Source organism: Chenopodium quinoa, unplaced genomic scaffold (assembly GCF_001683475.1).
Source record: "Chenopodium quinoa cultivar QQ74 unplaced genomic scaffold, ASM168347v1, whole genome shotgun sequence".
In the NCBI taxonomy this organism is placed as follows: Eukaryota; Viridiplantae; Streptophyta; class Magnoliopsida; order Caryophyllales; family Amaranthaceae; genus Chenopodium; species Chenopodium quinoa.
The window spans coordinates 23,043,149-23,059,016 of record NW_018742204.1 but is presented as its reverse complement, the minus strand read 5'-3'; the positions used below and the strand labels follow the sequence as shown (position 1 = coordinate 23,059,016).

The window sequence follows — 15,868 nt, the reverse complement described above, 5'->3', positions numbered from 1 at the left end:
TACGCCTTCCATAATTTGATCAGCTTTATCAAGATTTTATTAAACCTATATATGAGTAATAGAGAACAAAAGGTATACAAGCTAAACGGATTGTGGGTTTACAAATTTGTACTAGTATATAAGTTGAACAAAAGGCATATAAATTTTATTAAACCTTCCATGACTCGGATACAGGTTCTAATAGGGTCGGGTACTAGTTCGGGTACAGATTGTTGTTGGGTCGGATTAAATTGGTTGACGTTTAATCTCAGGTCGGGAGCAGGTTTGGGTTCAAGTCAAAAAGTATTGGATCAAATCGGTTGTCGGTTAACATATGGTCAGGTTCAGGTCGGATTAGGTCACTAGTTTCACCCCATTGTCAGGGTGCAGGTGGGGTTCAAATCATTGCCGATTCAGGTCGAGTTCTCGTGTCGGATCAGTTTTTGATAGCTCTACTTGTTGGTTATAAAGGTTGGTTATAACTTTATACGAGTAGTAAATCTGGTGTGTTACCAATCTTACAATGAAACTTTAACAAAGAACCAAGATGTTGACATAACTTTTCTGAAAATGAGGGAACTTATAGTTAACTTTGCAGCAGAACAGTATTATAATTACATGCTGCATAATTTCCAAAACATGGCTTCATCAAACATATCAATCGCATCCAATTCTAATTAGCATCACATCAATTTTCATGCAAGCTTGTCATCTGCATAAGTTATGGGTCACAGATGTATACAAGTCATCAAAACGTGACTCCCCCATCAGATCAACCTAATATTTTCATTTTATATACAACTTATAATACAATACTCTATTTTCTCAGTCCCTCTAGGGTGCTGGCCGATCTTTTAACCAGATCCCCCAAAAACCATATGTGCGGGACTTACTAATGACCTGCTTCCTCAAGACCAAAACATAAGTAGCAATGCTTTCGGGTTTTCCCTCATAGAGAGCAATGCTTCCCTTGAAGCTTTGCGATGAGATTCTTCCTCCAGATATGATCGCTTCAAAATTGATTGTGTATGAGCTGAAAAAAGAAACAGCCAATAATGGCAGATTCTGACTACCTCAGGTACAACCATGAAATAATAATTACCATTCTTCAATGTCATCATCAGTTAAGTCACTAGCTTGATTTTGGGGATTCATCTGATCAAGTTCATCAACTTCAAGTGAATAATCTTGTACTAAGCTTTTGTTAGCATTAGCACAGTTTAAAGGCGAAGATGCTCTATAACCAAGCCATTTAAGTGCCGGCCTATAATCAGTGCAGATAACAGAAACATTGGACAAGCCTATACTATAACAATGGTCAAGCCTTTGCCTCTCCATCTCATGCTGCCATGACAAAATTGAGAATTGATTAATACAGTTACAGCAATAAGTTCCTTTTTTTTTTTTTTGGACAAGAATAAGCTCTATTTAGGACATAAGAAAACAGATAAGGCTCCAAAAAGAAGCCGCTATGGCCCTACAGATTCTAAATTGTAATATCAATATATCATGAACGAGAAGAATGAAAAGATTTTCCAAGAAAATTATCAAGTACCATTAAAAAAAAAGAATCCAAAAGATTTTCCAAGAATTTTATCAAGTACCATTAATCTGCCACTTTCTTGCATAAAAGCCTCACTCTTCTACTACAAAATGGCAAGATAAAAAAGGTGCTAAAAAGCCATAGAAAAAGTAAAATGATTATTTTTTTACCACCAGATTCCAACAGAAAGAATAATATTCCCATCATAATCCACAAGCTTATATGAAGAAAAATGAATCAACTGCTTTTGGTTCCATGGCTACTAATCATCCCAAGTAAGGAGTATATGACAGACCAAAAAGCTTATATATATATATATATATGTATAAAAAAAAAGGGGGGGGGGGGGGGGTCTTCCAAATATACCACAACAGTACAATGATAAACAGAACTCACCATATTGCGCCTTGTTGATTTCTCTGCCTGCCAAAGATTAGGGCGACGTATAGAGTGCCACCTATCAAACACAAAGGTAATTGGCACATAACTCAGTAGATGTATGAATGGCAACCTGCACGAAATGTAATAAGAAATACATAACACGGTTGTCACACCTGGAAGGGGAAGGATGAGCATTTCCAAAGAGCACCCCACGCACAGCTACTGAGGCAGCAGCTGATTGAATAACATTTTCTGCTTCATAATTTCTAGCCAAAGTTCGATGAACTGAGGAAAGAAGGCAGTCAGCATCACTCAAATATGATGCCACAGTCCATGCATCTTCAATTGCTTCCTGACTGAGAAAATCTAAAACTGCGAGAAAAGGTGCAAGAAACGAGAACTTACTGTCAGAAAATGTATTTGGGTGCCATCCATTTTAGGATTAGCTAATAATTAACCTTGACTGCTCAAAGTTTTTAAGACATTGACATTCGAACAATTATTCCATGCAGATACATAGCATAATTCACAATGACGGTTCTCAATACAATCTTCAACAGACCTAATGCGTTTAAAATCCACTCGTGTGCAGAAATTTCTCCTGGAAGCAGAAAACAACTGTTCCAGTAGCACTTAATTATGTAAGTTATTTAAGAGTGCGTGTGTGGGACTTCTGAGCTTCCTGGGATGCTATTCCACTTCCTAAGAACTGAGCTGAAGCTAGGAAAACGATTCTCACACAATTTAGTATTTCTGAGTGTGTGGGACTCCTGAGCTTCCTGGGATGCTATTCCACTTCCTGAGAACTGAGCTGAAGCTAGGAAAACGATTCTCACACAATTTAGTATTTCAGTTTACACTTTTTTTCCAGGAGTTACAGGAGTTTACTCAGTATTTAAGATGAAGAAGAAGAATCGTGTGCTCTCTACTTTGGCCTGAAGAGTTATGCTGTGCTCTCTACTTTGGCACGCACATTAAATATTTCACAAGTCCTAGAATAACCACAAAATACAAAGCACTGGTTAAAATTCAAAAAACGCACCATTTTCATGCAGAAATTCAGCTACTGGCCTTGCTTGCCCATATGCTTGACAAAGAACTTTTTCCGGAGCATCCATCTTCAAAGGTAATCTTGTAAATTCTTCTTTCAGATGAAATCCATCTTCACCTACAAAGTAAGTAACAGTTATTGCAAGCATGGAATAAAAAAAAATTAAAAAAAAAACCCTCAAAACTAAGAGTTGTACTGGTGAAGATATATATCTTCAACAGTCTTAGTTTTGAGGTTTTCTTTTATTTTTATTTTTTTTTGGTTGGGGTGGAGTATTGAATGCAAGACAATTAAAATTTGAATGCAAAGTGATCTTTATATAGAGCAATTATACTCCAAGTATCCTAGAAAGCATTACACCAAGCCTGTAAAGAAGCTCCAGCCTTTGGTAAGGAAGACCAAGTTAACTTTCTGTTAATAACTAAATGTTTGTTTGTAATTAAACCCCCATCCAATATGCACAATTCCAAACTCACAATGAATACATTAACACAAGCAGTTCACGTCCTTTCAACATAGTCCATTGTACTTTGTAAAAAAGAACTGTAATTTACAGCAGTAAGTGGCATTATGATTTGAAAAGATGAAATAGAATAATTACACACACTAAAAGGCTGTAGGCAGATTATCATCTTGAACTTGAAGGGTTGAAGTCCATACAATATAGTTATGAAGATCTCTCAAGATGTATACCAGTAAGCTCTTAAACGTCCTTTGCACAGCACAACCATCCACCAGCAACCCAACCCAACCAAAATAAATAAATAAATAAAACCCATGATAAAAACAGTTAAGGAGAGGTCTTGGGCAGGAGCAAATTTCAATCATCTATTTGTGTAGTTGCTACTATCTGCACTTAGTTACACAATCATTTTTTCAGCAGCAACAGGCAAGCAAACACAACTTAAGCTGTAATAAATGCTTACAATGTGACATGGTACATTCAGTGTCTCTTTTGTTGTGTAAAAACTTCCCAAGGCCGTGAAATAAAGATAGTGTTTGATCCCTGCCAAATGCCAGAGATGATTCAACATCCTTTTCACCATGATCATGAGCTTTAACTTCTGAATCAGAGGTGTATTTCTCAGTTGTCACAAGATTCTTATTCTCTTGTCTCAGACCAGCATACTGCAAAGTCGTGATAGCATGTCTGATATCACCTCCACTTGCATTGGCTATCAAATCTAACTGCTCACGGCTTATGTTGCAATTTTCTTGTTTACATATTCTGGAAAGCACCTTCTTAATTGAATTTACTGTTATTGGATTGAAAGCCATCTGAAAATTTTAGCAGAAATAATACATAAAAATTCAAACATTGCCTGAATTATTACCCACCCCCTAACTCTATCCCCCAGAAAAAGATAGATACAGTTCAGAAACGGAAACCTTGCAGGCGCCAGCACCCTCTAGAGATGAAGAAAGTTCTTCCCAAAAGCGCATGCCAGCATCAGCAGAGTCAGCTACACTATAATCAGTAATCAAAATCACTGTCGGTACTTGTACTGAATTAACAAGAAGTTGCAAGCAGCTGAGAAGTCTTTCTTGAGCAATTCTTCCATTTGCTACGGGAAGATCTTCAATCAAGAGTACCATGGGCTGCTTTGACCTATTAAGGGATGATGAAAGCATCCCATATTTCCTAGCTCGCTCCGCAAAATTCTCAAACTCATCCAACTTAGATATGTAACGTACCCCTAGAAGTAGACAAGTAACTTGTTATATGCTAACAATAATTCAGCAGCTGTAGATTATCAAATGCAATAATTGCAAGTACATGAATATCAAGGTCCGCCTTTTAAACTTAAGAACCAAATTCCCTACTTAGTCCAATAGCAGGGGGGGGGGGAGGGGAAGTAATTGCTTTGAACAACTAAAATTTTCCTCAGCATTTAATAAATAATAAAAACACATTTCAAAACAGCATACTCAGCTACTACATTTAATCAATTATTACCACAATTTACTCTGTTTAACCTTACATTAAAGTCAACTTGTTCTTACACCTCATGCTACATCAACAGTATTCATCAAGAAATTGTTGAAGCAGATAACAATACTATAGAAAAAAAAACTATGGACATAATAGTAAAGGTTACCTGCATTCGAGTTATGAACATGCTCCTGCCAAATTGTAGGAGTAGGTGTATTCCATTCACAAACTTCAGCTCCATATTGAGATGCAACAACACGGACCGTTGCCTAGTCACGAAATTACTAATCAGCACACGATTAAGGATAACTACACATCCAAAGCCACACAGATGGAGGAGGTCAACCAGTTCGATTAAACTGCAAGGGTACATCTAGGCCAAAAAAAAAATGAACAAGGCTATTCACAGGAAATATAAATGAAAATTTACAAGGAGTCATCACTGACAAATAGTGGATGTAAATTGAGCACAATTTTGCTCAAACGCAAACATGGATATCCTATTACATTAAAATGTGCAGGCATTCAGCTACATTGATGATTGATAAGAATAACATGTTCCAAAACTACACAAGGTCTAGAGAAAACTGTCCAGCCTCAAATACAATAAGGGCATGGAATTACAACAAATGAAGTAGTTATTGTATAAGACAGAGGAGGGAGGGGGAGGGAATGAGGGAGTTATCACCCTCATATGGGGTTATCCACCACCACACTAAGGTGAGGTATTACATCTAAAACGATGGTATTTGGTCCCCTTCCCTCCCCCTTGTCCATTAATTACTACATAATCCCTTAAAGCACCACCTGAACTCATCACCATTCTTTCTTTTTTTTCATTCAACCCTCATACAGATTACGCCTAATCCAAGTGTGCCCTCAACAATAACATGTATTAAACGGATCTTAGAATATGCCACAACCACTAAGTTGTCGAAGTATCTTCTTTTAACAAGCACTCCATATGCCACAACCCACCACTAAAGACCCCACAATATGCGGTAATTACCAAGTCACTATTCAGTTCACCTTTACAAAAATTTCTGCATAAATAAGTTATAATCAGCAAAAATAATCCTAATAAGTAAAAATTGGTTAAATCGGCAAAAATCAGTAACCTCAGTGCAATAATGACCATTGTGAATCAATATACCGTTTTAGAAATTAGTATATTCAGTTTTAATTAGTAATTATAACTTCAGTTCAGTAGAGATCAGCTAAACTGAATAAGACCTAAGAAAATAAAATGGAAACACATATCCAATTCCTACCAGCTGCAAACAACGACAGATGTCACTGATGATCATGCATACCAGCAACATATAAAGACAAAAATGCCACTGATGATCACACAAATGAAGGAAACACATTGCCAAGAGTACTGGTCAGACGAGCAAAGGCAAGATATGGAAATCAAACTCAAACTATCAATAGACAGTCACAATTAATATGAGTGATAGCATTTCATACATAAGATTAATGGAATGTCATGGGGCTACCCTTAGCCTTTACTTCACATCTATACAGCTGTTTAGGACTTCATGCACCACAATAAATACTAATGAGGAAGAGATCAAGACAGGAGGTAGAGCAACATACAGATTTTCCAGTCCCCGCTTGGCCTGTGATGAGGAGAGCATAATTTTGGGATCCTCGCTACAATGCAGATTAACAAAACATAATTATCAACTCACTGCTTCAACTAAAGTAACTAAACACAAACAATGCAACCAATGGCAAGGCACGTTAGACATAATGAATTATTATATACTGTCACTGGTAGCACAGTTTTTACATTGCCGAATCATCCCCATTGGCCATGGCCATGGCCATGAGGTTGCTAACAGTTCAAAAACTCGAAGTCAAAATTAATCTTATCACCACGTGATATCATCCAGGTTAGTGGACACATTTTTGCCTTGATAAGCATAGCACGAAATCTATAGGACACTAGTTGGGAGCTTAAGGCTTGTATATGATTATTGAATCAAAGGAAATCATCGCTAGTAGAAAGCAAAATGGAGGATCTAATTGATTAAGATAAGTCAATTTCTTCTATGGCTTAGCAGCAACAAGCAATAACACCGAATACATGTATTAAAAAAGAGATCCAAAATTCTTAGCATGTAACAGAAGAGCAAGACATTACATCATATCAGTATTCTCCAAGCACTAAATTACCTTTGGAATCATCAATTTTTCCTCAAACCACATTCTGACTTCTTCCACCTACAAATTAACAAATTGTGGGCATAACCGATCAGCATCAATGAATACACAACAAACAATAGTATCACATTCAATCATTACATTAAAAACTTGGTTTACCTTCTTTTTATGAACAGCTAGCTCTTCCAAAGAACGCGGTCTATACTTATCAACCCAAGACTCCAACCCGTCGAGCCTCCTAGAATCTAATACAATTTCCAAACAAACACAAAATCTCTAAACAAATAAGAAAATAGACGAATATCATCATAATTAACCAATTTCATTATCACCTTATGTTATTCCAGCTTGATCAACAATATAAACAGTAGTCCAAATTATAACTTGTATCATTTTTTTATGTTTTAAAACGGAACAAATAGATGTACAGTACATAGCATACCAGTAGATACCTTACACCCAGCAAAATCCTCGGCCAAATCTCCAGAAAAAAATTTGAACTGTATTTCAAAAATAAAAAACAAGTAACATCAACTCTCAATTAATAAGAAACAAACACAACAAATTAACTAAATCAATCAAAAAGAAATTCACCTCATCAAAATTTGATAGCAATTCAACGGAAGAAGCAAGAGATTGAGAGAGTCGCGCCTTCTTCGCCATCGTCGTTTTAACAGAAGAAGTTATTCTAGACTTTGAATTCGATGCAGATTTTGAATTTCTAGGATTCGACTTGGAATTTGAAGTTGAGCATTTTCTAGCAGGGGTGAATTCATCGTCGTCTGACGATAAAACAACAACAGTATTGCGTCTTTTTCCCATCGAAATTGCAAACCCTAACGAATTGTTTGCGAAATTAGTTGATGAAGACTATTGAAACAATCAGGAACCCTAGTTTTCTGACAAGTAACATCATCAGAGTTGTGGAGGTATAGAATTAGTTTGAAATTAAGCGCGAATTTGTAGATTGAAGCACAAATGGTGAATGGCAATGGAGGAGAGAGAAAATGGAAGACGAAAATGGAGAAAAGAGGGTATGCTCTGAGACTGAGTGCAGAGAGTGGGGAAAGTTTAGGTTCGAAAAAGCGCGGGTGTCATTTTGTATTCCCAATTTCCCATCCGTGGCGTACCTTAGAAGAAGGTTTTTTTTTTTTTTTTTTTTTTTTTTTTTTTTTTTAAAAAAAAAAAAAATATCTGCCCCGTCCGGCTCCGACTACATCTAATGAGAGTTATCTGTGTTTGGTGGGCTCAAACTCGAAACCTCCCTTAAAACTACTTAAATACTTAACCACTTGAGCCAACTCTTGTTGGTTTTAGAAGAAGCTATAACAGTGTTTTTTTTTTTTTCCATTTGTTTGTTGTGTGTTTTTTTTTCTTTGACAAGAATTTCATTAAAAGAATAACAACTTATAACCTACAAAGGGTAAAAGAAACTAAAAAAATTACAATCAAACATGCAAACAAAAAAGGGAAACCTTATGAAACATATCATAACACCATTGATGACCCCCGAAGCATAATCACATCTAATGATCAGTTTGGCTGTTTTGAATCCCTTTTGCAGGCAATAGAAACAGGATTTGGCTATGGCGGGGGAACAAATATGGTGGATGCAGAGTTGGCAAAAGCAAACACTACAGAATACAAACCAAGCACGAAATATTCAAGGAAGTGTTGAGAATTTACAACTTGTTTAATTAAATGGATCAATATGACATGATAAATTTACTTGAACACCTGTGATCAAAGTCAGCCCAACCTGAATATGGGCGGGCTTTGGGAAAAAATTTTGGGTCGCCTTCAGATTGGGCCCACCCTTTTTTGTCCCAGGCTTTGGGCATGCATTTTTAAGAATTTTAGTTATGCCCAACTTGTAAAGCCTGCTAGACTTGGTCTTATATTACAAGTTTGGGCAAGCATTTTTTTGGCCCAACCCAACCAAACTGGCTTAATTTTCTTGCCTTGGCCCAGCCCGGTCCACCCATAAATCACCAACATGGATCAGTTTAGTGTTGATTGTTGAGATTTTTAAAGTGAAATCAACACAACTCAACGGCTCAACCCATCTTTGGAAAGGATATAAGAGAACTAGTGTTAAAGGTTTTTAAAACATAACGGGTTTGTACACAGCAAGTACAACACGACACGACACGCAGGGGCGAAGCCAGGATTTTAAAGCTTTAGGGGCCGACTAACACTTTAATAAAAATTAAATTAAATTAATGTGAACATGGTTGGATACTCTAATTGTATGGAAAAAAAAATCATTCAATCTTTTTTAAACCATGCATTCTACTAAAATATATACGAAGTATTTGTTAGATTACTTTGTATGAGATATCCTACATATCACAATTATCAAAATAATAACATACATATCAATCTTGATGATATACAAACGCTTCCTCTATTCTTCTTGCATATATGCCTAGATTTATTAAGACAAGCTTCATAATATATTTCGTTAGCTATCAGTATATCTAATTAAGTACATAGTATAAATATTACCCAAAAAAAAAAAGAAAAAAATAATATACGAAGTAATGGATCATCTATAAAAGTTTAGTAATGAATAAACTAATCCTACTATTTAATCCTTAAACCTTAGCAATTAACATAAAGAAGAATTTTACAAATTATTTTAAAAAATTAAGAAAATAAAATAAAATTATTGATTGAGTAGTAAAACAAATCAACAATGACAAAGCCCTCAGTAATTGGGATTTGAAAAAGAAAAAAAAAACTAGTCTTGTTAGTTAGGAGGCTTGATCCTAGGACCTTAAACACCAATCAAGCCTTTAATATATGCAAATAAGTAACAGGAATATTATTTATCCTAAATATTTATAGGGGCCAAAGTTAAAATAATAAACCACGAAATTGGGCCATGGGGGGGCGGGTGGAGTAACTTCGCCCTTGACGACACGTTTGCTAGCTCCCTCAAATATTGCAAATCAATATAATTAAAAGGTGCAAGGAGGTAAAACTAATTGGTAATAATAAGAGTAATCACTCTACCTAAGTAGAATCATATGTCCTTTTTGTGGGCTTTCTATAGGTTTTAAAAGTTTTAACAATAAGGAAATAAAACAATTACTGCGCATAATATGTAGCACCGATTTTCATTAAATTTGCATATAATATAAAACGGTAGTAGTTAAAATTGAGCATTATACACTAAGGTGCGCCCAAAAGTTATGATAATCAAAGTAGTTACTCCATATTAATTAAAAGCTGGTTAAGACTATCTATCGAACAGTTGGTGAGCATGAATTATAATTAGTCTAACAACAAGTACGTAATTAACAACTTACAAATTAAGCCATAAAACTGAGTAATCTCCTTGTAAGATAAGAAAGCTTACTAAATTAATTTCCCACCACCATGTATTCCCCAAAACATCCCAACTATCCATTTCAAAAAGCCTTGTCGTTGCCCTACACCGAATATCTCATGCAAAGTAGCTAAAAATGATGACCAAAACCCCAAACCAACCAATAATAATGAAGGGAGTAGTGCCAATATGTTTGATAGAAGAAATATGCTCATTGGGCTAGGAGGCTTGTATGGTGCCACCACCACTTTAGGTGGCGCGCCATCCACCCTTGTTGCCCCTGTGCAAACCCCAAACCCTAATGCATGTGGGCCGACGGATTTACCCTCAAATGCCCAAGGCCTAAATTGTTGCCCACCAAGGGCCACAAGCATAGTGGACTATGTTCTTCCAACCCTTCCTAGCACCTTAAGGGTTCGACAACCGACCCATTTGGTTGATGACCAATTTAAGGAGAAGTTTGTTAGGGCTATGTCCTTAATGAAAGCCCTACCTTATAGTGATCCAAGAAGTTTTAGCCAACAAGCTAATGTGCATTGTGCTTATTGGAATGGAGGTTATTCCCAAGTAGGGTTTCCAAATATGGATCTTCAAGTTCATAATTCTTGGCTTTTTCACCCATTTCATAGGTGATATATCTACTTCTATGAGAGAATATTAGGCAATTTGGTTGATGACCCAATTTTGCCTTACCCTTTTGGTATTGGGACACCCAAGCGGGCATGACAATGCCCACAATCTACACAGATCTGAACTCTCCCTTATTTGATCTAATCCGAGATAGGGGGTCACCAGCCCCCAAAGGTGTTGGATCTGAACTACGATGGTATAGATACCAATGATTTGCGGATCAAGACATGATCTCAGCTAAGCTAACGGTCTTGTTCTGCCATATGGTAAATAACTCAAGAACCGCGAGGTTGTTCCTAGGGGCACCTTACGGGGTTTTCCCAACCTGGGGGGTGGATCTGTTGAGAACGTATCTCACGAGACCGTTCATGTATGAACGGGTGACCGTAATCGGTCTAATTTGAAAACATGGGTAATTTCTACTCCGTCGCACGTGACCCCCTATTTTACGCACACCATGCTAACGTGGACCGTCTGTGGTCCGTTTGGAAAACCTTAGGGGGTGATAGACAAGATTTTACCGACCTAAATTGGTTAAACGCGTCGTTTATATTTTATAATGAAAATGCACAAGCCGTTAGGGTTCGAGTTAGAGATTGCGTAGATTCACGAACTTAGTTATAATTACCAAAACATTGACTTACCTAAAATCAATGCACAACCTACTCAAACCTCAACATCTCGAGTAAGAAGTGTAACAAAAAAACAGCCAATGCCATGGAATCGACCTCAAAATCGAAGAAAGTCATTAAGTTTAATTACAGTGTAGGGTATTCAATACAAGCGAATAAGTTTGAATAAAAGACCAACAATATCTACATGCTTCTGCTTCTGCTTCTGCTTCTGCTTCCCACCAATATCAGCTCTATCTCCTCCTCCTCCCTCTCCTAACTGTAATAGATTATACATAAAATAAGAAAATATAAAATAAATAATAAATTAAAATAAAATAAAATAATACCTCTGTACAATTTCACAAGACTCCAATCTATACACTTGAGACCCCTTCTTCTATCGTTGCCCTCTATGTTATAGTATTCTCGTGATGTTAAAGTGTAAACCTCCAAACGGTCATTTCTATAATAAGTGTCTACCTTTTTGTTGTTCCGCACAACGTGATCCATAACCCAACTGTCAAAAAGCTTGAACCTAGTTTTGTAACCCACCACCCTGCCTCCATCACGGACCTGTTTCATGTCGGAACTCTATTTGACCCAAACTGAATGATTTGCTATAGGGTTAATAGAGGCTTGAATCATATCTTTTAAGTGTTTGTGGGGATGATAGGACCAGTGGTGGATCATTAGAATTGGCCACTCGCGGTAATTATCTTCTTCCCTACGAGCAAAATATTCCCTTATTATATTTTATTAGCAAAAATAAAAAAAAATTAACCGGTGCCAAAAACTTTGAATTAAATTTTTGTAGGATGTTTTGGAACCGGTTTGAACCGGTGGCATTTTAAACCACTTATTGGCTAAGGGGTTTTGAACCAGTGCCAAATTTGTTTTTTCACGTAGTGTATGATTTAATATGATAATTATGATTATGATTATGATTATTGTTATGTCAAATTATATAATTTAACGTAATTTTTTAATTAACGAATTGTTTTACGTAATTTATTAATTTACGAATTGTTTTACGTAATTTGTCAATTTACGAATTATTTCATGTTATTTGTTAATTGACGGATAACTTAAATATACTTTATTATGAATATTATATGTTGCTTGATTATATTTATTTTTATTGCTTGATCACACCTTTTATGCATGTTTAAAGAGAATTTGTATTTGTAATCACGTTTAATAAGATAATTAATAATCTTGTTTAGGGTTAATTTGATTATAAATCAAGTGATCGCCAATAATAGATTTATTTCTGCATTAATATTCAAACAACATAGATAAACAGGTTTAGGGTAAACCTAATGATTGCATATTAGTCAGACACCTTATATAATTAATTACTTTAATTAGCTCTTTTAATCAATCTACATCTACTTTCAACCCGTCCTCTAAAGTCTCACTAGATTATACATCGATTTCAAACCTATCAGCTTCCATTTCAGGTGGATGTCTACTATGCACCCTTACTAATGCTATCTTTCCAGTTCACAGCTTGGGCTTGAATATATTTATGTTCCCAATGAGTTCATCATTAATTGTTTTTCATGGCAAAAAATTGATTTTTTTTTAGTCTCTTTTATGACTTGTATGACAATCCCTTCGCTTGGTGAAACAAATTCCCAAGTAGAAGACGATTGATAGTAAGGATTTCTAAGTTGGTTTGAGATCAAATAGAGCTTTGAATGGATGGGTTAATATAATAGGAATGGTGGTTAGATTCTTAAATGACTCCCATTTTGAATTAATGTTTTTCTTTCACTTGATTTACCCACTCATTTTTTTGAGATGTACTCAAACTGTCATAACTGTAATTTTCCCTGGCTCAAACTTGATTTTTTCTACAAGATTAATGATTTGGTCTTTGTTAATAGTTCTATGAGTATCCTTTATATAAAATCATTTGGACAAACAATATATGATCTCCAACATGTAGCATACCAATTCTATTAATGGTAGCTGTTCTCAAGGTATAATTTTGGTAAAGGTATTATCATGATTTATTAATATTGAAATAATTCCATATTTACTGTGAAATTACAACACCACACAAACTAGCTACCATATTCTTTACGTCAATGATTATATATTCATATAAGATTTACAAGCTCATGATATGCATATATAAATGGGCATGTGTTTATTTTTGTTTTCACTGCGTGCCATGTAGCTAGTATTGTATAGTAGAGTTAAATATAAAAGGAACTTAAGTTGTATATTGTGTTTGTTGCTCCTTTCCTAATGTATGGTTCCTTGCACGTTACCACGCTTGCCATGCCACGAAAAACGATATAATGTTTGTCTCTTCTTCTAGGCCATTAGTATGATATTAAGTTGTATAAAATGGAATGTTTTGTTTCAGGTTATAGAACCGTATCTTGCTGAGGCCTTAGTAAGGCAGGTGGATGAAGTTGCTGAGTGTATGAAAACTCTGAATCGTTGAGACATAGAACTCTAAGTACAGTAGACAAAAATATTTTGTGAACTCCAACTGTTTTTTATCAAAGTTATGGCAAACTACTGTATGACATTATTTTCAGGGGAGGGGAGGATTTATCGGAGGTGGCGAGTGGCGTGGAGGAGCGGTGAGTGACGGTGGTGAGCGAAGAAGGGGCGGCTAGGTGGTGGGGGTAGGTTAGAAGGGTGATGGTTGGTGTGTATTTGTTAAGGATTTCTTCATTTCTTATACTTGTAGGTTTTTGTTATAGTGATGTTGATTTTGATTAATTTAGCAATTGTTTATACTAGAGTTAGCAGTGAAGTGTGACAAATTTGTCATGTCTGTTGCATGTCTTTTATGCATTGTTAATATGTGATTTGTGTAGGTTATATTTGTATTTGATATGTATGGGTATTTATTCTTTATACAAACTAGAGACTTGCTTCTTTTGTTTTACAATGGATGCACATTTTTTTTTTTCAATTAAAACCTACTATGTTGATCATTAATTATTCTGTTCACTAATTAAAATAAATAAATAAATAATTTTTGAATACATACATTGAGACCAATTCAATGATATTCGAACCTTTCAAAGTTAGCAAATGTATATTGCAATAAGTCAAACGTTGCATCTATTTTGAAATGTAAATGGGTATGTCACTTTGAGGTGCAGAAACATGGAATCCTTAACCAATAGCCAGTCGACCAACACTTTCCTTGACACCTCTAATTTCTAGTTTGATAGGTGACATACTATGATGGTTACAAGGAAAGTATCATGCTATGTCCATGGTAATGCAACCCAAATTTATCACTTTGATAAAACTCGATTGCTAATTAAGTGGCCTTTGTATATATAAGTAAACAAACATAGTAAGCATGAGCTTTTCATGATATCAACAATTTTTTATAAATATGGGGTGTACACTTGTTGATTTTTTTCTTATGAAAATGTCATGCCGACGAATTATTCTGATGGGTTTATATACAACATATCCACCTGATTCGCAGTTTTCATTTACCATCGTGATATTGGACTTGCTCGAGGTGAAGTAACTTTACCATGGGCCATGGGGCATTGGGATATGACTTTCCTTATTGTTCCGGGTTGAGTTCCGGTACTGTGATTACGGGTCAGTAAAGGTTTATCGCCTAATTGTCGTCTTCTATCTGCACAGGTAACAAGGATTAGCCGCCCTCGGGGTTTGTTCCGAGGAAAACCGCTCCGCTGTGATTAGTGAAGGTTTTATTTTATTTTAATTTTTTTTAAAATCTGCCCCGTCCGGTTCACTGCAGCTTAGCTCCGAATACATCTAACAAGAGTTATCTGTGTTTGGCGGGCTCAAACTCGAAACCTCCCTTAAGCTACTTAAGTACTTAACCACTTGAGCCAACTCTTGTTGATTTTAGAAGAAGCTATAACAATGTTTTTTTTTTTTTCCATTTGTTTGTTGTGTGTTTTTTTTTCTTTGACAAGAATTTCATTAAAAGAATAACAGCTTATAACCTACAAAGGGTAAAAGAAACTAAGAAAATTACAACCAAACACATCAAATCAAACATGCAAACAAAAAAGGGAAATCTTATGAAACATAGCATAACACCATTGATGACCCCCGAAGTATAATCACATCTAATGATCAATATTTGTTTATCCCCATTAACTTTGGAGCCGAAAAAAGCAAGAAACGCTTATTGGATCAACCCTCAAACATATTATATTTCGTATTATATGAACTTATTAGCCTTTAGTCACTGCTTTATATTATCCAAACT

The 15,868-nt window shown here is 35.7% G+C and overlaps 1 protein-coding gene and 1 pseudogene across 1 annotated transcript; one reads left to right on the top strand and one right to left on the bottom strand.

Annotated features, from left to right (window-relative positions):
- Window positions 1–629: 629 nt before the first annotated feature.
- On the bottom strand, window positions 630–8,605 carry LOC110724405 (cell cycle checkpoint protein RAD17-like). Its single transcript, XM_021903827.1, has 12 exons — window positions 7,651–8,605; window positions 7,499–7,556; window positions 7,216–7,301; window positions 7,069–7,116; window positions 6,487–6,543; window positions 5,054–5,156; window positions 4,344–4,651; window positions 3,881–4,232; window positions 2,946–3,071; window positions 2,077–2,275; window positions 1,919–1,979; window positions 630–1,323 (listed from the first exon to the last, which is right to left on the bottom strand). Exons 1-12 carry the CDS (start codon window positions 7,876–7,878, stop codon window positions 1,078–1,080), a joined length of 1,872 nt encoding a protein of 623 aa, XP_021759519.1. The 5' UTR covers window positions 7,879–8,605; the 3' UTR covers window positions 630–1,077.
- On the top strand, window positions 8,035–12,188 carry LOC110690057 (annotated as a pseudogene).
- Window positions 12,189–15,868: the final 3,680 nt, after the last annotated feature.